Source organism: Cyclopterus lumpus, chromosome 21 (genome assembly GCF_009769545.1).
Source record: "Cyclopterus lumpus isolate fCycLum1 chromosome 21, fCycLum1.pri, whole genome shotgun sequence".
Classification (NCBI taxonomy): domain Eukaryota; kingdom Metazoa; phylum Chordata; class Actinopteri; order Perciformes; family Cyclopteridae; genus Cyclopterus; species Cyclopterus lumpus.
In genome coordinates, this window is record NC_046986.1 from 1184802 (window position 1) to 1210830 (window position 26029).

A 26029-nucleotide genomic window follows, 5' to 3' on the forward strand; every position below is an offset into this window, starting at 1 on the left:
TAAAATGTGCTGGTTTTAAAATCTTGGATTTATTTTATTCTGTGTTTTATAGTTGTGACATTTTATTATATTCTTTAATTCGCTTATTTTACTGTATTTAAGTTGTAAAATTGTATTATACTTTTTTTTGGTATTAATTACTAATTCAATTGTGTTTTAAATCTGAATGGCCGATGGTTATATGTGTATATGGTATATGTGTATATGTTATATGTGTTATATGTGTATATTTTATATGTGTATATGTGTTATATGTGTATATGTTATATGTGTATATGTGTTATATGTGTATATGTTATATGTGTATATATGTTATATGTGTATATGTTATATGTGGATATGTGTTATATGTGTATATATGTTATATGTGTATATGTGTATATGTTATATGTGTATATGTTATATGTGGATATGTGTTATATGTGTATATATGTTATATGTGTATATGTTATATGTGTATATATGTTATATGTGTATATGTTATATGTGTATATGTTATATGTGGATATGTGTTATATGTGTATATATGTTATATGTGTATATGTTATATGTGTATATATGTTATATGTGTATATGTTATATGTGTATATGTGTTATATGTGTATATGTTATATGTGTATATATGTTATATGTGTATATGTGTATATGTGTATATATGTTATATGTGTATATGTTATATGTGTATATGTGTTATATGTGTATATGTGTATATATGTTATATGTGTATATGTTATATGTGGATATGTGTTATATGTGTATATATGTTATATGTGTATATGTTATATGTGTATATATGTTATATGTGTATATGTTATATGTGTATATATGTTATATGTGTATATGTTATATGTGTATATATGTTATATGTGTATATGTTATATGTGGATATGTGTTATATGTGTATATGTGTATATGTGTATATATGTTATATGTGGATATGTGTTATATGTGTATATGTTATATGTGTATATGTGTTATATGTGTATATGTGTTATATGTGTATATGTTATATGTGTATATATGTTATATGTGTATATGTTATATGTGTATATATGTTATATGTGTATATGTTATATGTGTATATATGTTATATGTGTATATGTTATATGTGTATATATGTTATATGTGTATATATGTTATATGTGGATATGTGTTATATGTGTATATATGTGTATATGTGTATATGTGTATATATGTTATATGTGGATATGTGTTATATGTGTATATGTTATATGTGGATATGTGTTATATGTGTATATATGTTATATGTGTATATGTTATATGTGTATATATGTTATATGTGTATATGTTATATGTGTATATGTTATATGTGTATATATGTTATATGTGTATATGTTATATGTGTATATATGTTATATGTGTATATATGTTATATGTGGATATGTGTTATATGTGTATATATGTGTATATGTGTATATGTGTATATGTGTATATATGTTATATGTGGATATGTGTTATATGTGTATATGTTATATGTGTATATATGTTATATGTGTATATGTGTTATATGTGTATATATGTTATATGTGTATATGTGTTATATGTGTATATGTGTTATATGTGTATATGTTATATGTGTATATATGTTATATGTGTATATGTTATATGTGTATATGTGTTATATGTGTATATGTTATATGTGTATATATGTTATATGTGTATATGTTATATGTGTATATGTGTTATATGTGTATATGTGTTATATGTGGATATGTGTTATATGTGTATATGTGGATGTGTATATATTATATGTGTATATATGTTATATGTGTATATGTGGATGTGGATATGTTATATGTGTATATGTTATATGTGTATATGTGGATGTGGATATGTTATATGTGTATATGTTATATTTATATGTGTAATATGTTTGATTGTAAGGTCTGAAGGTTTTAATACATTAAACACATTTGTTTTAAATTATTATCAACTAACAGACATCGACCATGAAACTTCCCCCACTTGATTTATTACATTAAGACAATTAAGTTTAAATATGCAGATGAGGCATTATCTAATGTAAACATTTACTTAACTATTAAAAACTGTTAAAAACAAATAAATAGAGTGAGATGTGATCAATAATCAGAGTAACTGACTTCACTTCTGAAGACAGAAACAACTTTATTTATGGACCGGTTTTAAAGGTGTTTTGTCTGAAAGTATTAAGAGTTAGAACAACACATTGTAATAAGTAATAAGAGGCATGACGAATATGTGTGTTCTGTTCTTTGGATTCTTATTTATGTATCGATTACTTCTTTATGGATTTAAGTGTTCATGCTGGGACAGCAGCACCAGAATGATGATTTATGTGTGATATGTTGTGTCTTGTTTTCACAAAATAAGAAGAATATGGAACAACACTTATTGTGCTGACTGCACACAGAGAGAATCGTCCAGGTTCAAACAGCTGGAGAACACAGCGTTTGTGGATCTGAAGCTGAACAAATCTCTGGAGGAGCAACTTTTCATATCGACATGAAACAACCAGCAAAGTGCACGTTCAGCCTCCTGCTCTCTCCAGCTGGTCTGCATGGTGGTTCTGAGGCCCAGCTCAGGGCGTTCCTCTCAGAACAAAGCTCTCCGAGGAACCCGGCTGTGAATACTAAACTGCCCTGCGCTGCTTCGCTGGTCTGTCCACAAACTGCAGGTCGATGGGTTTGGCGGGACAAAGCAGGGTCCTGGTGATGGGCTTCACCGCGGTCCCGGCTGGGTCCGGCCTCACCTCGTAGTGCTTCATCAGCTTGGGAGGAAAGAAGGGAAGAAGCATGTTACTGGCAGGCTAACTCTAACCCTAACTCTAACTCTAAATCTAACTCTAAATCTAACCCTAAATATAACCCTAACTCTAACTCTAACTCTAAATCTAACTCTAAATCTAACCCTAGACCTAACCCTAAATATAACCCTAACTCTAACTCTAACTCTAACTCTAACTCTAAATCTAACTTTAACTCTAAATCTAACCCTAACTCTAACTCTAACTCTAACTCTAAATCTAACCCTAGACCTAACCCTAAATATAACCCTAAATCTAACTCTAAATCTAACCCTAAATATAACCCTAACTCTAACTCTAACTCTAAATCTAACTCTAAATCTAACCCTAGACCTAACCCTAAATATAACCCTAACTCTAAATCTAAATCTAACTCTAACTCTAAATCTAACTTTAACTCTAAATCTAACCCTAACTCTAACTCTAACTCTAAATCTAACCCTAGACCTAACCCTAAATATAACCCTAAATCTAACTCTAAATCTAACCCTAAATATAACCCTAACTCTAACTCTAACTCTAAATCTAACTCTAAATCTAACCCTAGACCTAACCCTAAATATAACCCTAACTCTAACTCTAACTCTAACTCTAACTCTAAATCTAACTTTAACTCTAAATCTAACCCTAACTCTAACTCTAACTCTAACTCTAAATCTAACCCTAACTCTAAATCTAACCCTAACCCTAGACCTAACCCTAAATATAACCCTAACTCTAAATCTAAATCTAACTCTAACTCTAACTCTAACTCTAAATCTAACTCTAAATCTAACTCTAAATCTAACCCTAAATATAACCCTAATTCTAACTCTAACTCTAAATCTAACCCTAACCCTAGACCTAACCCTAAATATAACCCTAACCCTAACCCTAACTCTAAATCTAACTCTAACTCTAACCCTAACCCTAACTCTAACTCTAACCCTAACTCTAAATATAACTCTAACTCTAAATCTAAATCTAACTCTAACTCTAACTAACTCCAACCCTAAATATAACCCTAACTCTAGACCTAACCCTAAATATAACCCTAACCCTAACTCTAAATCTAACTCTAACTCTAACTCTAACTCTAACCCTAACCCTAACCCTAACTCTAAATATAACTCTAAATCTAAATCTAACTCTAACTCTAACTAACTCTAACTCTAACCCTAACTCTAACTCTAACCCTAACTCTAAATCTAACTCTAAATCTAACTCTAACCCTAACCCTAACTCTAACTAACTCTAACTCTAACCCTAACTCTAACTAACTCTAACTCTAACCCTAACTCTAACTAACTCTAACTCTAACCCTAACTCTAACTAACTCTAACTCTAACCCTAACTCTAACTAACTCTAACCCTAACCCTAACTCTAACTAACTCTAACTCTAACCCTAACTCTAACTAACTCTAACTCTAACTAACTCTAACTCTAACCCTAACTCTAACTAACTCTAACTCTAACCCTAACTCTAACTCTAAATCTAACTCTAACTCTAAATCTAACTCTAACCCTAACTCTAAATCTAACTCTAAATCTAACTCTAACCCTAACTCTAACCCTAACCCTAACTCTAACTAACTCTAACTCTAACCCTAACTCTAACTAACTCTAACTCTAACCCTAACTCTAACTCTAAATCTAACTCTAACCCTAACTCTAACCCTAACCCTAACTCTAACTAACCCTAACTCTAACTAACTCTAACTCTAACCCTAACTCTAACTAACTCTAACTCTAACCCTAACTCTAACTAACTCTAACTCTAACTAACTCTAACTCTAACCCTAACTCTAACTAACTCTAACTCTAACCCTAACTCTAACTCTAAATCTAACTCTAACTCTAACTCTAAATCTAACTCTAACCCTAACTCTAAATCTAACTCTAAATCTAACTCTAACCCTAACTCTAACCCTAACCCTAACTCTAACTAACTCTAACCCTAACCCTAACTCTAACTAACTCTAACTCTAACCCTAACTCTAACTAACTCTAACTCTAACTCTAACTCTAACTCTAAATCTAACTCTAACTCTAACTCTAAATCTAACTCTAACCCTAACTAACTCTAACTCTAAATCTAACTCTAACTCTAACTAATTCTAACCCTAACTAACTCTAAACCTAACTCTAACTCTAAATCTAAATCTAACTCTAACTCTAACTCTAACTCTAACCCTAACTAACTCTAACCCTAACTCTAACTCTAACTAACTCTAACCTTAACTAACTCTAACCCTAACTCTAACTAACTATAACCCTAACTAACTCTAACTCTAACTAACTCTAACCCTCACATGCTCTGCATGAATATGTTCCCTCGGACACATTTCATGTATTATTCTTTTTCAATGCACTCCTGAGGCTCCATTCTGGCCTTGAAGACGATAACTAAGAGACTGTAAATGGAGAATGGGTCCGCAGTGAGATGTCCTCACCCTGGACAGGAGGAGGTACATCTCCAGCTCGGCCACCCGTCTCCCCAGACACGCCCGGATCCCGAAGCCGAACGGCAGCGAGCCGAACGGGTGCTGCCTGGACTTCTCCGGCGCCCCTCGGAGCCAGCGCTGCGGCAGGAAGGAGTGGGCGTCGGGGTAGATGTGCTCGTCGTAGGACACGGCGTAGTGGCACAGGTGGAACAGCGTCTGTGGGTTTCGAACGTACGTGCACATGCATTCGTGACCGTCGAAGGTCAATGTTCAAATAACCGGTGAACGCTACTCACGTCTTTGGGGAAGAGATGATCTCCGACCACGATCTCATTATCAACGGACACCCGAGCGTTTCCTGGTACCACCGGATACAGCCTGGTGACCACAGAGCAGCTTCAGCTAGAACCCAGAACCTCCTGCCACTAACTCCACGTATGAAGCACTTTATGGTCTCTGTTTGAAGGTGATCACCAGCTTCATAGAAGCCTTCTAAGCATCCCCCATAAGCATTATGATACTTGCTGTTTCAGAAACTGTCTGACCGAAGCGTCTCTCTGACGATGGCCTTCAGGTACGGCATCCGAGCGATGTCTTCGCTGTTTGGCAGCTCGTCTCCGGGACAAACGCTCATCACTTCCTGGTAGAGCTGCTCCTGGACCTCCGGCTGCTTCGCCAGCTCGTACAGACACCAGGAGACGGTGTTGGAGGTCTGCGGCACAGAGGAGCTCACGTGTCATATGAAACTGCCGTTTCAACCTTTCAATGGCTGGATTCTTAATGTGAAGCAGTTTAAGGTGTAACCATCAAAGTTACTTAACAGGACGAAAAGTCAGGCCCCCCCTGACCTTCACCTGTAAATTGACCAGAAAGAGACACAGAAAGACACTAGTCGACTACAAAGAGACACAAAACAACTACAAAGAGATGCAGAAAGACAACAAAAAGACACTAGTCGACTACAAAGAGACACAAAACAACTACAAAGAGATGCAGAAAGACAACAAAAAGACAAAGACACATGATACACTACAGAGAGACACAACACAACTACAAAGAGACATGATATACTACAAAGAGACACAAAACAGACAACAAAAAGACAATAGACGACTACAAAGAGATACAAAACAACTACAAAGAGACACAGAAAGACAACAAAAAGACACTAGATGACTACAAAGAGACATGATATACTACAAAGAGAAACAAAACAGACAACAACAAGACAATAGACAACTACAAAGAGACACAAACAGACAACAAACAGACACTAGATAACTACAAAGAGACACACAACAACTACAAATACATACACTGACTTCAAAGAGACCAAAACAGACTAGAGAAAGACACAAAACAACAACAAAGACAGATAAAGCAACTATTAAGAAACACAAAATGACGAGAAAAAGACATAAAACAACAAAGAGACCAAAACAGCTGAAAGACACAAAAAGAGAAAGCAACAACAAAGAGACACAAAACAACAACAAAGAGAGACAAAACAACAGTCCACACACACACCGTGTCGACTCCCGCCAGCAGGAGTTCGGTGATGCTGCCCAGGATCTCCGTGACCGTCATCTGGTCGCTGAGCAGCAGGTGAGTCAGGTACGCTCCCTCCACACTCTGGTCCAGGTGCACCTTCTGCTGGATGGACTCCATCTTCTGCTGGATCAGACCTTCAGCTACGAGACACCGGAGACATGAGAGACATAACAGACACAAGAGACACAACAGACACAACAGACACAAGACACAAGAGACATAACAGATACAAGAGACACAAGAGACACAACAGACACAAGAGACATAACAGATACAAGAGATACAAGACACACAAGAGATACAAGAGACATGAGAGACATAACAGACACAAGAGACACAACAGACACAACAGACACAACAGACACAAGACACAAGAGACATAACAGATACAAGAGACACAAGAGACACAACAGACACAAGAGACATAACAGATACAAGAGATACAAGACACACAAGAGATACAAGAGACATGAGAGACATAACAGACACAAGAGACACAAGACACAAGAGACATAACAGACACAAGAGACACAAGACACAAGAGACATAACAGACACAAGAGATATAACAGACACAACAGATACAAGAGACATGAGAGACATAACAGATACAAGAGACACAAGAGACACAACAGACACAAGAGACATAACAGATACAAGAGATACAAGACACACAAGAGATACAAGAGACATGAGAGACATAACAGACACAAGAGACACAAGACACAAGAGACATAACAGACACAAGAGACATAACAGACACAAGAGATATAACAGACACAACAGACACAAGACACAAGAGACATAACAGATACAAGAGACACAAGAGACACAACAGACACAAGAGACATAACAGATACAAGAGATACAAGACACACAAGAGATACAAGAGACATGAGACACATAACAGACACAAGAGACACAAGACACAAGAGACATAACAGACACAAGAGACACAAGACACAAGAGACATAACAGACACAAGAGACATAACAGACACAAGAGATATAACAGACACAACAGACACAAGAGACATAACAGATACAAGAGATACAAGACACACAAGAGATACAAGAGACATGAGAGACATAACAGACACAAGAGACACAAGACACAAGAGACATAACAGACACAAGAGATATAACAGACACAACAGATACCACAGACACAAGACACATAACAGACACAAGACACAAGAGACATAATAGACACAAGAGACAAGACACAAGAGACATAACAGACACAAGAGACATAACAGACACAACAGATACCACAGACACAAGAGACACCACTAGATGGCGAAAATAAAACACACTTTTTCCTGACGAGCGATAAAGGGAGGTGGACTTTGATAGGGAACCGTCCTTGAAGCCGGAGCATGTAAACAGTATAAATGCGTGCCATGACTTACACACATGATGTTTGTACATTGATAGAATCATTTTGCACGTCGAGAAACCAAAAAGGGGCGGGACTTATAATACATAAAAAAATTAAATGTGACTTTGATGTTAAATGTGAAGACATAGATGCCTTTTAAGAGAAGCGTTACATCACACAGTGATATTCATACTCATTATTGATCATTGATGATCCATGTGAACAGATCCCTTTGTTGTTTGACTATCGGAGCTGGTCTACAAGGATCCAGAATATGAGGATGTCGTCCCAAAAGTACTGTTCTGAAGTCAGTAAACCATCAAAAATACTAAATATTATACTTTTACTTTGTTATAGTAACCTATTGTGTTCTTTTTCAATTCAAATGATTAGCACATTAACGATTGTATTTTTATTGATTAAACAAGTCTTTCAATCATGTATTATATTATATGTGATAATTCTTTTGCACTTTGTTTTGATGCGTTCAATGTTTTATGTGAAGAACTTTGAATGAGATGTGTCGCATAAATAATCTTGACCTGAATTGATGCTGTGAATACAGACGTGAGCATGAACAGTATGTGACGGGCTTTCTGTCTTCAGGGACCACAGAAGGAGAGAATCAGGGTTCGTCCGTCCTCGTTCTGTAGCTAAAGGTCCTAAAACGAGCTTCACTCTGATTGGCTGCTCACCGACTTTGAAGAGATGATCCCAGGCCGCCACGAACTGCTTCCAGAAGGGTAAGTAGGGCCAGACGGACTTGGGGAAGAGGACGATGATGGGGGAGAGCTGGAACATTTCCCCCACGGAGAAGATGAACTTCTGGGTTTCTTCGGGCACCACCTGGTTCATGCAGCCCATACGGGTCTCAAACAACACGGAGCAGATCCCTGCATTCAGAGGAACCGTTATTATTGAGAGGCTGCAGGTGTCTGAGGGACAGGTGATCTCAATGGATCAAGCTCTGGTCTGAGGACAAACTCTATTTACACTGTGGACACAACAAGTATGTGGATCGGATACTAACAGGACGAACTGTTCCCGAGCTGAGGGGGCAGTAAAGCAAACGCTGGATCCCCCTGAGACCTCCACCTGGATTCTGAAACGACTAGCAGGCCGAACACAGATCTGAGAGGCCTTGACAATGGGGAGTTCAAAGTTCACGGATGTATTGGGCAAACAAAGCCTTGTCAGTAATGAGTAAAACCTTTTTAAGGGATTCTAAAGGAAATTGGTAACCAATGCAGTGTGAAACTGGGGTGATGTGATAGTTCTGCACAGGCTGAAGTTTGTCTACATCTCTGTCACTGAGGCAAGTAAACAAGGTATCGCAATAGTACAGTCCAATGGAAATAAAGCACGGATCCTTTTCTCTGTGTTGCTAAAATATATTTGAGAGATAATCCTGAGTTGGTAGAAACATAATTGGACCCATTTTTTGGGGGGTTATGTTAGAAAGTAACACCCAGGTTCTTAACCGTGACCTTAACATTTGAGGTAAAGGGTCCGAGCAGTGCCTGGACTTGATTGATAAGAACCTCACCAGTGTGGTGAGCTTGTTGTGTCCAGAGGGTTTAATGGAGAGATATAACTGTGTATCGTCTGCATAACATTGACATGAGATGTCACGCTGCTGAACGATATGACTTAAAAGAAGCACATGCAGAGAGAAAATAAATGGTAATATGGTTCTTATATTTCTTTATGCTCATATATAAGACACACTGTAATGTGCATGTTTCCCTTCAGGGATTAATAAATGATTCAGATTGTGATTGAAATGTAAACAACAGCCTGACGTGTAAATGCTCTGAGAAAAGGATTAAAGTTCATGTCATGAACCTTTGGGATCCTTTGAACATTATCTAATCAGTCGTCAAGGCCAAAGACTCAACGACAAAGTCGACACCCAGAAAGAAACACGACCGATATCACAGCTCATGAATCCTCTTCCACCTGAAGAGAATCCACATTTACAAACTACAACATTAAAATACTCTTGCATGCTCTGGGAGACAGACATTATATTCCATTATGATTCCACGATTTTGTTCCTTTGTTCTCTGCTGACCTTCAAAAGCAAATTTGTAGAGTTCTGCCGTCAGGTCGTGGACCATCACTCCGCCGCCGTTGGTTTCCCTCAACAAGCTCACTCTGTGGATGAAGTCGCTCACCACATCGTTGATGGTGTTGGTGTACGACGAAACGTGTTTGGGCTTCAACATCCGAGGATTCAGGATGCTGCGGATCCGCTGCCAGTTGACCCCCATTCTACAAACAACACATGCAATGAGATAGAGCTGATTAATAACGGAAACCATCACTTTATTTACTCTTACAGCTTAAAAAGGCTCAAACAGGAAACCCTTGTTTGGTTCAATAAAAGATAGTGAAATACAGAATCTGCATTATTCCTCTTGAATCAGAGGGCCACAAATGGTCAGAGCCTCCTTTCCAGCAACCTGGCATCAGCTTTCCCCGGGAGGCTGAGTAGTGTGATACCCCGATAGTTTGAGCACACCCTCCGGTACCCCTTTTTGAAGATGGGAACCACCACCCCGGTCTGCCAGTCCGTGGGCACTGTTCCCGACCCCCATGCGACATTGAAACGGTGTGTCAGCCAAGACAGCCCAACAATGAGAGCCTTCAGCATCTCAGGGCGGATCTCACCCCCCACCACCCCTGACACCTTGCCACCAAGGAGCTTTTTGACAACCTCGGCCAGGGATATGGGTGCGACCCAGGAAGTCTGGCTCCGGACTGTGGGGTGCCCAAGTTTCCCTGGTCCAGGCGAGGTGGCTGAAGTCCGTGGGCTGCTATATAATCAGGGTTTTTGAACCCCTTGGTCCCCACAACCCGTAGGTGCAGGGAGGCGACCCTCTCGTTCTCCGGGAAAAACTCCAACACAGCGGCGCTCAGCCGGGGACTCGTGAGTATCCCCACTCCCGCCCGGCACCTCTCACCCTGGGCAACTCCAGAAAAAGTCCAACCCTTCTCCAGGAGCTTGGTTCCAGAGCCAGTGCTGTGCGTGGAGGTGAGCCCAACTATATCAAGCTGGTACTGCTCCACCTCCCTCACCACCTCCTGCACCAGCTCTGGCTCTTTCCCCGCTAGCGAGGCGACGTTCCACGTACCTAGAGCTAGTCTATGCTGCCGGCGGTCGGCTCGCCCAGTCCCCCTGCCCGGTCTACATAGCACCCGACTCCGATGCTTGTCCACAGGGTGCTCCATTTCTTCAGGGTGAGTCTGACCGGGCCCCGGTTTCCCTGGTTTCCCTGGTCCAGGCAAGGTGGCTGAAGTCCGTGGGCTTATAGACTGGGCTCTCCCCTGAGACCTGTTTGCCTTGGGAGACCCTACCAGGGGCTGATGTCCCGGACAACATAGCTCCCAGGATCACTGAGCCTTTCAAACTCCTCCACCACGTTAAGGTGGCGATTCGCGGAGGTGGTTCGGGCATCGAATCAGGATGCCTCCTGGGCGCCTAACTGGTAGGAGGCCCTGTGGAAGACCATGAACAGGGAAGTCTGGGTCAGCCTGCTGCCACCGTGACCTGATCCCGGATAAGCGGAAGACAATGGATGAATGGAGGGATGGAAATACTTAGTTAGGTCTAATAAAAGATAGTCAAATACTTGTTGTGTAACTGACTGAATCCCCATAACACCTTCATCTGATATCTGTTTCTTTGGATCAGAGGATCATTGTTAGAGGATCTAGATGTGAAGGTGGAGTATATATGGGGGGGTTTCACTCACTCCGTCAGGGGTCCGTGGGCCTGGTTCCTGAGCTCTCTGTAGCTCCTCCAGTGGGGCATGTCGGTCCGGACTGGGAGTCTTCCCTCCTGCCTCAGAACCTGCTCGATGAACTCGGCGCTGGCCACGTTCACCACGACCAGAGGTCCGTACTTTGACTTCCACAGAGGTCCGTAGATCCTGCTGTGCTCGATCTGTCAGACCAAGTTCTTAACATGATCAACACATCAGGTCACGATCAGCTCAGAGGGTCAAACATCTCACTAGCTTCTAGAAAATGTGATAGCATATCGTTCTAATTGTAACCCTGCATACCAGTTCTACAACAGTATTTGTTTATTTTATTTAAAGGTAAATCACTGTTTTTAAGGGTGGTGTATTATTTTATTACATTAAATATTGTTTAAATTCACAAGTTTTTTATACAAAATTCTATAATAGAACCTAACTAATAACAGTCGAATTTTAGCCTGATTATTTGTATTTTAGCAGAGTTCCATATTTATAGATAATGTAATTGTTTTTACAGGTGTAAATATTCTTCATTAAACATAAAATAATAATTAAAGTTATTTGACTCTTTTTTTTAAGTGCAGTTTGTGTAATAATTAAGAGACTAAATGTTCCCGCTTCTTATTCTTCTGTAAACAAGTGAAGATGTAAATTGAACATTGATTTAAATATGAATGAATTAACTTCCTGTATCTCCTCTCATTCACTCACTGGGGAAAAGACATTTCTCTCAGACTTCCAGGAACACATTTTAATCATGAGGTCCATTCTTCTTGTTCTTGTTGACGGGGACTTGCTGTACTTTCTTTAATGGCTTCATGCTGCCGTTCATTTACTTTTCTCAGTCTTTGAAAGCTGTTTTCCTTATTTTTTATTACATTCTCTGATGGCGCAATATGCTCATGCAAAACACAATAAACAAATAGTTTTAATAATATGAATTTCATGATCTGCAGTTTTACTTTGTTTGTTTGGAGGTGAAGTTGAGACTCAAACTGGGATGTGATCCTGATCAATAAGGTTGATCAGCATTATTACATTAGTGAAATAACAACCTGTAACTTAAACCCAGCATTCACTCCCACCTTTTTATGTATAGAGACAACTGTGCACCTTTATGTATTTGTATATTCATATATATAGACAACTCATAGCTCACATATTTTCTATTAATAATGCACATTTGTATTACTGGTATTTCGTGCCATGACAATATATTATGTATATAGATTACATTCTGGTCTACGTTTACCCTGCTGACTGTTCCCTTTGAGAACATTAGGTTCTGATGCATTCCTGCACAGAGAAGCTTGTGTACTGTAATTTGCATGTATTTGGTAATCTGGGTGAACTGATCCTTTATATATATATTTATTTAACAGTAATCTGGCACAGCGTCAATTCAAAATGGTTGAAAGGCAAATGTAGGTCAGATGAAACACAGACCACATTCATCCCACTTACTTGCAACTGCTGCGTAGTTTTGAAATAGCCCTTCACAAAGAGCCAGTTCAAGGTCGTCAGTAGACTCGGTCCCCCTAGCTGGTCCATAGTCTTCAGTTTGCTGCTGGGCCCCATCACAGTGGGGCTGCTGGTCGTGGTGGATGCGTGTTTGTCCCCATGCGGTCCAGGACTCAGTCTCTGGATCCCTTCACGCTGCTGAGTCACTCTGAGGCCGACGCTCCCCGCGGTCTTCCTGAGCATGTTAACCGGGTAAACAGTCCGTTTCTCTGGGGTTGTCTGGTCCAAACAGGCAGGACGGTCCTGGTCTGTCTGAGTCGGAATGATAATAATAGAAAAGGGGACTGGCTCGCAGCAGAGCCTTTATGAATACAATCTCTGGGACAAGGTGGACTTTGATTGGCTGCTGAGTCATAAACTCTACACTGTAATAAAAATCAATGTGGTTCAACTTAAAAACATAAGTACAATTGCTGCCTTAAACTTTCAAGTAGAGTCAAATTGGATTTACAATTTGCTACAACTTATGATTTTTAGCTGACTTTAGCTTTGGATTGCTCTATGTAAGTTCACATGACTGTATAGTACATGTTTATTCAACTTAACAATGCAAGTTCAAAAGATATATAACTTATCATCATGCATTGTTTACTTGTCCAAATAAGTAGTGTCAACTTAACAATGCAAGTTAAAAAGATATTTAACTCATTATCATGCATTCTGTTCAGTTATCCAACTAATGATTTCAACTCTCTTATTTAAGTTAGAAGGACGTTTTGACATAACTTTCCTAGTTAATATTACGTAAAACTATGCATTGTTTCAAATGACAATTTATAGTTATAAGAAACACAGAATCTTGTGGCAAAAATCATATTTATTTTTTTGCATCAAAACAAATTTATTTTACATTAAAACAACTTCCACAATGTGGTTAAACAGAATTATTCACAAAGAACATTAAATACAACAGAAACAACTGACAGGATCTAGCTAATGAGTCCTTTTTTTTTATAAGTTGTAGCTGAGAACTTTGTTTGAGTTGAGAATACCCTAGATTTAAAAGAGCATCCCACAAATGGGCAATTCACAGTCTCTCTCTTTCCCAAATGTCTCTTTAAATGAAGAAAGTATTGTTTGATGTTGCTTGGTGCTGAAAATGTACAAAGTTCACAGCGAATTTTAGCAACTGGATTGGTTGCTTTCTTGTGCTCCTTTAGATGCTGCGTAAATTCCACATGAGATTGGAAAAATGTTAGACAGTTTGGGTCTATACAGCTGAAACCCCGTCTTCCACGTCCATGATTGTCTTTGTAATGACTCAATTGTTTTTTCATTGTATGAACTTACAACTCCACTTCATCAACAGCAACCAAACTTCAATGACCAAACCATCTGCACCTGAAACACAGAAACACAATCAATAACATAATATAGCAAAACCATTAGTCATATGAACTGCAAACTTGATTAAGAGAGTAAACTGCACAGTAATAGGACAAACAATTATGATCTTAGGAACAAAACGTAGTTTCCATAACCTATGGTGAGTTTTTTTAAATAACAAAATCATAAGCCAAGTGAATTTGTCATTTGGATTACAAATCTATTTTCCTAACAGTATCATTTTGATGAATAACAGGTTTTAAAATGATAAAAGCATTCACGTTTTATTCATCACTTTACAATGTACACAACCAATGTTACACTTTAAACCACCCGTCCAGACATTGTTACATTGTATATTTAGCATTTGAATTTATTCTTATTAACTTCATTTTAGTAACATGTTATATATTTTATTAGTATCTTATATTGCTGCACTATATTTTAGGCCTAGAATATCTACTAATGCTTTTTAAATAATTCAAATCTAATATTTTAGCGTCAGCATTGTTGAAGGAGGCGGAGCTTCAAGACTGGAATTCATGACGTCACTTCATGAGCACGCGAAAGTGGCGCGAACTCAGCTAGCTTGCCAAAGCTACTAGCGAGCTAATTATCGTCAAATAAGTAGGTTAGTGCAAACCTTAACTTAAGCTAGCTAACTGGCTAGCTAACGAGGTCCCGTTTTCGAGGCATGTTTTGACAAAAGCATTAGCCTGCCAGCACAAATCCAAAAAGATTAAAATATTAATTTAATGTAATTAGGTTTTAAATGTACTTATATTAGCTACTGATATTTTAGCCACACCACAAATAGTCCATAAACTGACCGTAGCGAACTGTCCTGGAGACAGTCCTGTTGCTAAGCTAAGTTACATTGAGAAGCTGGCTAAAAACATTACGTTAGCTTTAAATTACATTTTTCTAAATGTCCTCTGAAATATTATAATTGATTGAAACTATTGTTAATCAACCTTTCTGTCGTTTCCGGGTCCAATTAAACCGGTTATCGGGGTTTACGCGGCTCAAATGTGACTATTAAAAACTAATGTTAGCTAACACTGGACTATTTTCCATACTGAACCACCCGCATTAAACAAAGCTTACGCGTCATACATTTACAGACAATATATTAACATGACAGCAGGTACTTTCTTTACATTGACTTATTGGGTTGAATGATATTGCTGATGGAGTCACTCACCTCACTGGGGCTTTCTCTTTCCGAGCTGTCGCGCCGCATGTCCAGGGTCGACTCACGTACATCGTCTCGCTAGCTAACGATATTCATCCGCCACTTGGTTCGCTGAACCTACGTACTGCGTGGTAGTGTCGAGGTCACGTTTGTGATCCGGCTGTCAAAAACGTATTGATCCGCCGCGTGGTTTAGGTTAGTTCGCCGTCTGGTTTTCCATTGGTTAGTGATGCAGCTGAGCTGACAGGCAGCTCGCAGTTTGCGACCTGGTACGGTCGATTATGCATAACTTTAATAGGCCTATTAAAGTTATGCAGGATAAGCCTCAATTCAATGTAAATGGATTAGTTGTACACAAAGTCACCCCTGAACAGTTCCTGAAGAGGCAAATTAGCTAAAGAGAATGAAACTGTTTTTTGTAGTAGGCTGTATGCATTTGTATTTCTGGGTAGAATTTGACTATTTAACATGGGGGTCTAATGGAAATTGAATCGCTTTTAAATTCTCAAGTGGCCGTTTGAGGATCGGCAGTTAATGGCACTTGTTTTTGACTGTTGGACATAACCATCATTATAACTCACAGTATTAAGTTCAATTGACTTCTTGAAATGTACAATTTATTGAACTGGCTTAAAGTTAGAGTTGAACTACCGACAACTTATACAATTGAGTTGTAATTGTATAACTTATCATGATAAGTTGAAGTAAATGACAAAAATACATTATCATGACTTATTGTTCAAATCCTTTTTTACAGTGTACTGATGTTTACCTGAAACACACATTCAAACAGATTTTTGATAAAAAGAATAACTGCAACATAAACAGAGTAAACTGATAACTACAAGATCAGTAAAGATGATAACTACAGGATCAATAAAGACAATAACTACAGGATAAAAAACAGGATGGATAAAGATAATAACTACAGGATCAATGACTACAAGATCAATAAACAGGATAAAAAAACAGGATCAATAAAGAGGATAACTTGGATCAATAAAGACTACCTCCTCCCGGAGGTCGACTTCTTTATGGCAACAAAGTGACACGTAATATAATTGATTAGATTTTAATTACAACAAAAAGTATGAATTAATGTAATTCCAAACTGTCTTTTTTATTACTTAAAGTTTATTTATTTAGAAGATAATGATTAACGTACGGCAAGTCCTCCAAAGGTTTTTTGAGAACCGCCTCTTCGTAAAGGCGGAAAAGTACGAGTTCCACACCTCGGAGGTATCGTTCCTGGCTTTGGCATCAATGCTGGTAATATGGACTCCACCAAGACCTACGCAGTTGCTGACTGGCCTCCTCCTTCCAGATGGTGTAGGGTAGGTTCGGACACTGGTGTAGGGTAGGTTCGGACACTAGTGGAGAGGAGGTTCGGAAACAGGTGTAGGGGGGGTTCGGACATAGGTGGAGAGGAGGTTCGGAAACAGGTGTAGGGGGGTTCGGACACTGGTGGAAAGGAGGTTCGGACACTGGTGGAGAGGAAGTTCGGAAACTGGTGTAGGGGGGGGTTCGGACATTGGTGGAAAGGAGGTTCGGAAACAGGTGTAGGGGGGTTCGGACACTGGTGGAAAGGAGGTTCGGACACTGGTGGAGAGGAGGTTCGGAAACAGGTGTAGGGGGGGTTCGGACACTGGTGGAAAGGAGGTTCGGACACTGGTGGAGAGGAGGTTCGGACACTGGTGTAGGGAAGGTTCGGACACTGGAGTGGGGGGGGGGGGGGGGGGGGGGTTTGGACACTGGTGTAGGGTAGGTTCGGAAACTGGTGGAGAGGAGGTTCGGATACTGGTGTAGGGTAGGTTCGGAAACTGGTGGAGAGGAGGTTCGGATACTGGTGTATGGGGGGTTCGGACACTGGTGGAGAGGAGGTTTGGATACTGGTGTAGGGTAGGTTCGGACACTGGTGGAGAGGAGGTTTGGATACTGGTGTAGGGTAGGTTCGGACACTGGTGTAGGGAAGGTTCGGACACTGGTGTAGGGAAGGTTCGGACACTGGTGTAGGGAAGGTTCGGAAACTGGTGGAGAGGAGGTTCGGACACTGGTGGAGAGGAGGTTCGGACACTGGTGGAGAGGAGGTTCGGAAACTGGTGGAGAGGAGGTTCGGATACTGGTGTATGGGGGGTTCGGACACTGGTGGAGAGGAGGTTTGGATACTGGTGTAGGGTAGGTTCGGACACTGGTGTAGGGCAAGTTCGGACACTGGTGGAAAGGAGGTTCGGAAACTGGTGTAGGGTAGGTTCGGACACTGGTGTAGGGGAAGTTCGGACACTGGTGTAGGGAAGGTTCAGTAACTGGTGGAGAGGAGGTTCGGACACTGGTGGAGAGGAGGTTCGGACACTGGTGTAGGGAAGGTTCGGACACTGGAGTGGGGGGGGGGGGGGTTCGGACACTGGTGGAGAGGAGGTTCGGATACTGGTGTAGGGAGGGTTCGGACACTGGTGGAGGAGGTTCGGATACTGGTGTATGGGGGGTTTGGATACTGGTGTAGGGTAGGTTCGGACACTGGTGGAGAGGAGGTTCGGATACTGGTGTATGGGGGGTTCGGACACTGGTGGAGAGGAGGTTTGGATACTGGTGTAGGGAGGGTTCGGACACTGGTGGAGGAGGTTCGGATACTGGTGTATGGGGCGTTCGGACACTGGTGGAGAGGAGGTTTGGATACTGGTGTAGGGAAGGTTCGGACACTGGTGTAGGGGAGGTTCGGACACTGGTGGAAAGGAGGTTCGGAAACTGGTGTAGGGTAGGTTCGGACACTGGTGGAGAGGAGGTTTGGATACTGGTGTAGGGAAGGTTCGGACACTGGTGTAGGGGGGGTTCGGACACTGGTGGAAAGGAGGTTCGGACACTGGTGGAGAGGAGGTTCGGAAACAGGTGTAGGGGGGGTTCGGACACTGGTGGAAAGGAGGTTCGGACACTGGTGGAGAGGAGGTTCGGACACTGGTGTAGGGAAGGTTCGGACACTGGAGTGGGGGGGGGGGGGGGGGTTTGGACACTGGTGTAGGGTAGGTTCGGAAACTGGTGGAGAGGAGGTTCGGATACTGGTGTAGGGTAGGTTCGGAAACTGGTGGAGAGGAGGTTCGGATACTGGTGTATGGGGGGTTCGGACACTGGTGGAGAGGAGGTTTGGATACTGGTGTAGGGTAGGTTCGGACACTGGTGGAGAGGAGGTTTGGATACTGGTGTAGGGTAGGTTCGGACACTGGTGTAGGGAAGGTTCGGACACTGGTGTAGGGAAGGTTCGGACACTGGTGTAGGGAAGGTTCGGAAACTGGTGGAGAGGAGGTTCGGACACTGGTGGAGAGGAGGTTCGGACACTGGTGGAGAGGAGGTTCGGAAACTGGTGGAGAGGAGGTTCGGATACTGGTGTATGGGGGGTTCGGACACTGGTGGAGAGGAGGTTTGGATACTGGTGTAGGGTAGGTTCGGACACTGGTGTAGGGCAAGTTCGGACACTGGTGGAAAGGAGGTTCGGAAACTGGTGTAGGGTAGGTTCGGACACTGGTGTAGGGGAAGTTCGGACACTGGTGTAGGGAAGGTTCAGTAACTGGTGGAGAGGAGGTTCGGACACTGGTGGAGAGGAGGTTCGGACACTGGTGTAGGGAAGGTTCGGACACTGGAGTGGGGGGGGGGGGGTTCGGACACTGGTGGAGAGGAGGTTCGGATACTGGTGTAGGGAGGGTTCGGACACTGGTGGAGGAGGTTCGGATACTGGTGTATGGGGGGTTTGGATACTGGTGTAGGGTAGGTTCGGACACTGGTGGAGAGGAGGTTCGGATACTGGTGTATGGGGGGTTCGGACACTGGTGGAGAGGAGGTTTGGATACTGGTGTAGGGAGGGTTCGGACACTGGTGGAGGAGGTTCGGATACTGGTGTATGGGGCGTTCGGACACTGGTGGAGAGGAGGTTTGGATACTGGTGTAGGGAAGGTTCGGACACTGGTGTAGGGGAGGTTCGGACACTGGTGGAAAGGAGGTTCGGAAACTGGTGTAGGGTAGGTTCGGACACTGGTGGAGAGGAGGTTTGGATACTGGTGTAGGGAAGGTTCGGACACTGGTGTAGGGGGGGTTCGGACACTGGTGGAAAGGAGGTTCGGACACTGGTGGAAAGGAGGTTCGGAAACTGGTGTAGGGTAGGTTCGGACACTGGTGGAGAGGAGGTTCGGACACTGGTGGAGAGGAGGTTCGGATACTGGTGTAGGGTGGGTTCGGACACTGGAGTGGGGGGGGGGGGTTTCGGACATTGGTGTAGGGTGGGTTCAGTTACTGGTGTAGGGAGGTTTGGACACTGGTGTAGGGCATTAGTCACAGCAACCTTGGAAATGTTCAGACCTTTGGTGAGGATGAGTGTGCCCCTTGTGGGTGGGACCTGTTCCATGCTGAGTCAGAGTATAGTTATCAAGGACACCACATAGTCCTATAGACCTTGGGGATTATCAACATGGATATTAAAATCAATCCAGATTATAGACAGTAAACTCATCAAAGAAGGCTGCACAGTATTTAGATGGGCTGCAAATGTTGAGGAATAAAACTTCAGTCACATATTCAAAGGAAGTAAAATGACCAAAAGACATCTGCTTCAATTATTAAATAAAATAGCAACTGCACCTCCTTTCTTATGCACTTTTGTTTCACTCGTGAAAGGAGCTGTTGTAACTTTTCATATCGACATGAAACAACCAGCAAAGTGCACGTTCAGCCTCCTGCTCTCTCCAGCTGGTCTGCATGGTGGTTCTGAGGCCCAGCTCAGGGCGTTCCTCTCAGAACAAAGCTCTCTGAGGAACCCGGCTGTGAATACTAAACTGCCCTGCGCTGCTTTGCTGGTCTCTTTGGCAAAGCAGGGTCCTGGTGATGGGCTTCACCGCGGTCCCGGCTGGGTCCGGCCTCACCTCGTAGTGCTTCATCAGCTCGGGAGGAAGCAGGATATTCAGAGAGCAGACGGAGACCACGTCAATGATTACCGGCCGTCACACAGGACTCACGGTGCGTTCTGGAGAAGTCACACGACAGAAGAACAGCCAGACCTCCGTAGATTACGTAATCTATTACGTTACTACGGATCAATACGCATCTCTAGAATAAAACTCTTTTCCAGGAAATGAAAACAGGAGCGAGAGTTTAAAGTTGTAACTCTGACATGTTGGTGCAGCAGGGGTCAAAGGTCACAACAAGACACTTTTAATGGCATTTATTTATTAATTATAAAGCTATTAATTATAATAGTCAAATCTATATTGTGTTGAACACTTTTTGTCTATATGAGCTTGTGTCAAAATTAAATGGACAACTAAATAAATAGGTGATTGAGAAAAAAAGTTAATTTTGGGTAAAAATGTTGAGAAATAGAATAAATGTGTATCTAGTAAATAAAAAACAAATACTTATTTGTTTTACGTTGTTTATGAAAATGAGTGAATAGCAATCAGATGTTCGGCTCTGGAACCCAAATACTCATCTGTGATTAGTTGTTTTTAAAAAGTTTATTAAGGAACACTTCATCCTTCATTTTATTAATATATTCCTTGTGAAAAAACTTGGATATTCTCTTTGTTCATTTATGTTAAAAACACCAGAAATTTAGGAGAAAAAGTTGAATTTTCTCTGAAATTATAAGATAAAATTCTGAGATCACAATAAAAAGCAAACAAACTTTTAACAAACGTTATTTCAAAAAATGGATTTGAGGGTTTTTTCACATAAATGTACAACTTTGATCTCAAACATTCAGAATTATTCTCCATAATAATTATTATTTCCAAATATAAAATATTCTCTGTGTGCTCAGAATAATGCGGAAAAAAAATTGAGACAAACAGTGTCACAAAAATAATGAATGCAAAAGCCCCAAAACATTATTTAAAATCTTTATTTCTCGACCAATAGCAGTCAACCGCCGTCCTGCAGGCTAAAACACGGCGGCGGCTCCACAGGAAACAGGAAGTGGATCCGTGTTCGAGCGGACAAAAAGGCACATTGAGTTCACTCACATCGAGATGCTTGGCTATTAATATTAATATATATATATATATATATATATATATATATATATATATATATATATATATATATATATATAAATAACATTATTTTTATATATCAAATATATTAAGCAATTCACCGTTGGTTGAGTATATTTCTAAATATAAATAATTTGATTCAAGTATTGCAGGTTTAAAGCTACAAATCGCAGAGCTTCATGAGACATGAACTGAAATATCACAAAGATCAATATCACTGATCACCAGCTGTGCCCTTAAAGGGACAGCGCTCCTCACAGCTGTGCCCTTAAAGGGACAGCGCTCCTCACAGCTGTGCCCTTAAAGGGACAGCGCTCCTCACTAGTGTAGCTGGGGTCTTAATTACAATAAGGCCAAAACAAGTGACTATATTTATAATATCTTCACCTCTTTATCTTCCTGATGATCATCAGGAAGATAAAGAGGTGAAGATATTATAAATCTAACGTTAATTTAAGCTGATATTCATTTGTTCAGGAGTCTAATGTACTAATACAACGACTGTGTAGAAGTACCTCATCCTATAATCACGTACTGTCCCTTTAAGGAGCTGCAGAACATTTCCTCTTCTTTCAGATATCTATCAGGTTGGAAGCTAAAAGAAAGAAAAAAAAGAGTGACTATTTTAAACATGTTGCTAACTGTCAGCTGGTTCCATTAAACAAACAGGTTGTTGTTGTTGTTGTTGTTGTTGTCCTCTCGTCAGACTAAACAAAAAGGTTCACGTTCTGTAAACCACAAACTGATGCAGCTCGTCTCTCTTAAGGCACAACGTAAAGCTGAAACACAGAAACATAAAACATACGCTTCACGAACGCTGGCCTCCGATTGGTCGAGGCAAACCCAGAAAAACAAGAGATCGCAAAGCAGGAAGCGGGACGTTGAATGTGCAGGTTGTTGAGACGGAGAACTCGGTTCAGTCGCTCTCGCTGCCGGACTCGCTCAGCTGGAGGTCGCTCTCTGAAACACAGCAAAGCAAACCGTCGTTAACAGAAGCTGTCATCTTTCCCGAGGTCTTCGAACGCAGCGCGTGTGACGAGCCCTTCCGTTAGAAAACAATAATAACAAACTAAAAGTTTTAAACTGTTTTATATTTAAATCTCTTTTCTGTAATCGATGCAGCTTTAAAATCACCTGAAATTAAGTTAAAGTTGGTGCATCGTGTTACCGGCTCATTTAGCTCTAAATATAATAATAATAATAATAATAATAATAACAGAGCGATAGAAAGGCTTAATAGAAAAGATAACATTAATCAATTGTTCCTCATATGGGGTTGAAACCCCGTTGGACTCACTCAGAGTGTTCATGAGGCCTCCTCCGCTCTCCTGGTGGCGGCTGTTGGTACTGCCTCTGGTGGTGGGGAAGATAGACATGCTGTTGGCCGAAACCGGGATGGGGGGCGGGGCCAGGGGCGGAGCCGGGGCCTGGAGCGGGGGCGGAGCCGCAGCAGAAGCCCGTTCGTCTTCAGAGTCGCTGCTGGAGCTGTCGCCGCTGCTGGAGGACGAGGAGCTGTTGGAGTCGGAGGAGCTGTCGCCGCTGCTCAGCTGGTCCATGACGCGGGCCTCCGCCATCAGCTCTGCACATTATTGATTAGTATTGATTATTGATCGCCTCGCTCGTGGGGAAACCAGTCCACGACCTCAGATAGTAACTAAAAGTCTCCTTGTGAGCGCCACGTTACCTCTCTCGATGTCGTCCATGGGAGACGCCGGAGACATCTTGTCTTTGGGGGGCGGGCTCTTGGAGCCGGTGGAGGTCTTGCTGGTGCTGCTGGTGCAGCTGGAGACCTTCACCGGCGGCTGGCCCAGGCGGCCGGTCTGTGGCTCCAGGCGGCCGGTCTGTGGCTCCAGGCGGCCGGTCTGTTGCTCCAGGCGGCCGGTCTGTGGCTCCAGGCGGCCGGTCTGTGGCTCCAGGCGGCCGGTCTGTGGCTCCAGGCGGCCGGTCTGTGGCTCCAGGCGGCCGGTCTGTGGCTCCAGGCGAGAGTGGATCTTACTGCTGCCTTCGGCCCTGCGGACGCACACACAGTTCAGAAAGAGAACGCTGGAGACGAGAGCAACAATATCACATCTAGTCCATGATGCATTGATGTCTTTTTAATCCTTTTAACCGCCTTGAATCCTCCGCTCCTGTAAGGCGAGTTATGAACATGTTATTACACATGTTATTAAATATTAGACTATCCAGGTGGTACGAGTGCTATTTTCCAGCTCATTCTGCGATCCCCCAGAATGAGCTGGAAAGTGTTGCTGGTGAGAGGGAAGCCTGGGTCGGCCTGCTGAACCTGCTGCCACCGCGACCCGACCCCGGATAAGAGCTGATAATGGATGGAAGATTTCAACACATACACACACACACATACATACATACATACATACATACATATATATATATATATATATATATATATATATATATATATATATATATATATATATATATATGCGCCCACCTGGTCTTCTTCACGGCGATGTTGCTGTTGAGCTTCTCCAGCCGGTACTCTCCGGTGTCGTGGTTCACGATGAGGATGCATTCCTTCATGTACGGCCTCTTGGAGCCCTTGAAGACCGTTACTGGAGCACTTGAGCCCTAGAAACCAAAAGAACACACGAGTCAGGATTACAGACACACTTTCCTCAGGGGCCAAAGATAATGCCAACGGTTAATAACCCGTCCTCAAAAGAAGCCCTGAACACAGAGACACTGACCTCTAGGTTGGGTAGAGTTATAGTGACTTGCTCTCCTTTGCCCACTTCAAGCTCCCCCTCACATGTTGTGTCAATGGAGGCTGGTTTGAAGTCATCTGTCCCGAAACAAAGGAATATTACACACATTTAAATATAAACACTCACGCAAACAACTGGAACATTACACACTCACTATTAATAGCTGTAGCATTGTTTTATATATAAATACACATATAAAAACATATTCTATACTTATCAACAGTAGCATTGTAGTATTTATATATATTATACACATTTAAATACGTATAATATAGTCAATATTAACAACAGTAGCATTGTTGTATTTATAAATAATGTACACATTTAAATATATATTATATGTTCAATATTAACGACTGTAGCATTGTTGTATTTATAAATATTATACACATTTAAATACATATTGTATACTTAATATTAACAGTTGCATTGTTCTATTTATATAGCAAACATTTAAATACATATTATATACACAATATTAACAACATTAGCATTGTTGTATTTACAAATAGTACACAAATTATTGTATCTGTACATTGTATATATTATCTGCTCAAAATTAATAAAATATATATTATAGTTGTTAGTGGTGCGGTTCCCTCCCGATGCCACCAGGGGGCCTAACATTTCTACAGCTGGCTCATCAACGGTTTGTTCTAGTTTGGAATTAACGTAAAGCTGGCTGGTTAACGTAAAGCAGGCTGGCTCACGTAAAGCTGACTCGCGTAAAGCAGGCCGGCTACCGTAAACCTGGCTAACGTAACGTAACGCAGGCTACATGCTACAGCTAGCTAGCGGCTGTTAGCTCCGGCAAAGAGCCAGACATGGCTCCCGAACCCCGCTACTCACATCGCACCGTGTGGAATCCGCTTTTAGGGTGTTTCTCGAACGTCTCTCCGAGTTTCAAGACGTGTTCTTGGTTGTCAAAGTTGGAGTACGCGGTTCCATTCATTCTGAGAGTTTCACGAGCCGTAAACTTTCTGCTGCTCGTCTTTATTCAACCACCATGTACGGCAGAGCCCTAGTCCCGCCTCCTCTTCGTTATGATTGGTCGAGTGCTGCCTCCCCTTGTTTGATTGGTTCGACGTCTGTCAATCAAGGAATCTGCGGTGACGAGGCAGCTAGGAGGGAAACGTCATGTTTTTCTTATAAAATAATGTAGTGTTTCTTTTAACTGCTAAGAACAGAAATGACTTAATATTTATATTTATTCATTAAAAAAATCAATGTTTTACTTTGGATTATTTAGCGGTGAATGTTTTCATAATCCATCCCGGAAACAAATAATTCACATTGCTTTATAAA

General features: G+C 41.4%; 2 protein-coding genes across 2 annotated transcripts; both read right to left on the reverse strand.

The window, feature by feature from the left end:
- Window positions 1–2632: 2632 nt before the first annotated feature.
- On the reverse strand, window positions 2633–13631 carry si:dkey-91i10.3 (cytochrome P450). Its single transcript, XM_034561703.1, has 9 exons — window positions 13392–13631; window positions 11919–12109; window positions 10235–10434; window positions 8856–9053; window positions 6758–6921; window positions 5776–5942; window positions 5527–5608; window positions 5240–5446; window positions 2633–2770 (listed from the first exon to the last, which is right to left on the reverse strand). The coding sequence occupies exons 1-9, from the start codon at window positions 13629–13631 to the stop codon at window positions 2633–2635; spliced, it is 1587 nt and encodes a 528-aa protein (XP_034417594.1).
- An 8201-nt stretch (window positions 13632–21832) lies between these two features.
- On the reverse strand, window positions 21833–25750 carry eaf2 (ELL associated factor 2). The gene is made up of 6 exons (XM_034562496.1): window positions 25574–25750; window positions 24707–24801; window positions 24451–24587; window positions 23683–24008; window positions 23296–23577; window positions 21833–22958 (listed from the first exon to the last, which is right to left on the reverse strand). The coding sequence occupies exons 1-6, from the start codon at window positions 25674–25676 to the stop codon at window positions 22915–22917; spliced, it is 987 nt and encodes a 328-aa protein (XP_034418387.1). The 5' UTR covers window positions 25677–25750; the 3' UTR covers window positions 21833–22914.
- Window positions 25751–26029: the final 279 nt, after the last annotated feature.

Coding starts and splice junctions, on each gene's coding strand:
- eaf2 (XM_034562496.1), bottom strand. CDS start 25,676: ATGAATGGAACCGCGTACTCCAACTTTGACAACCAAGAACACGTCTTG. Junction 24,802..25,573: donor CGGATTCCACACGGTGCGAT/GTGAGTAGCGGG, acceptor GTTTCGGGACAG/ATGACTTCAAACCAGCCTCC. Junction 22,959..23,295: donor AGGCCTCATGAACACTCTGA/GTGAGTCCAACG, acceptor GCTGTGTTTCAG/AGAGCGACCTCCAGCTGAGC.
- si:dkey-91i10.3 (XM_034561703.1), bottom strand. CDS start 13,631: ATGCTCAGGAAGACCGCGGGGAGCGTCGGCCTCAGAGTGACTCAGCAG. Junction 6,922..8,855: donor GGATCATCTCTTCAAAGTCG/GTGAGCAGCCAA, acceptor GGTGTCTCGTAG/CTGAAGGTCTGATCCAGCAG. Junction 2,771..5,239: donor TGTACCTCCTCCTGTCCAGG/GTGAGGACATCT, acceptor TTTCCTCCCAAG/CTGATGAAGCACTACGAGGT.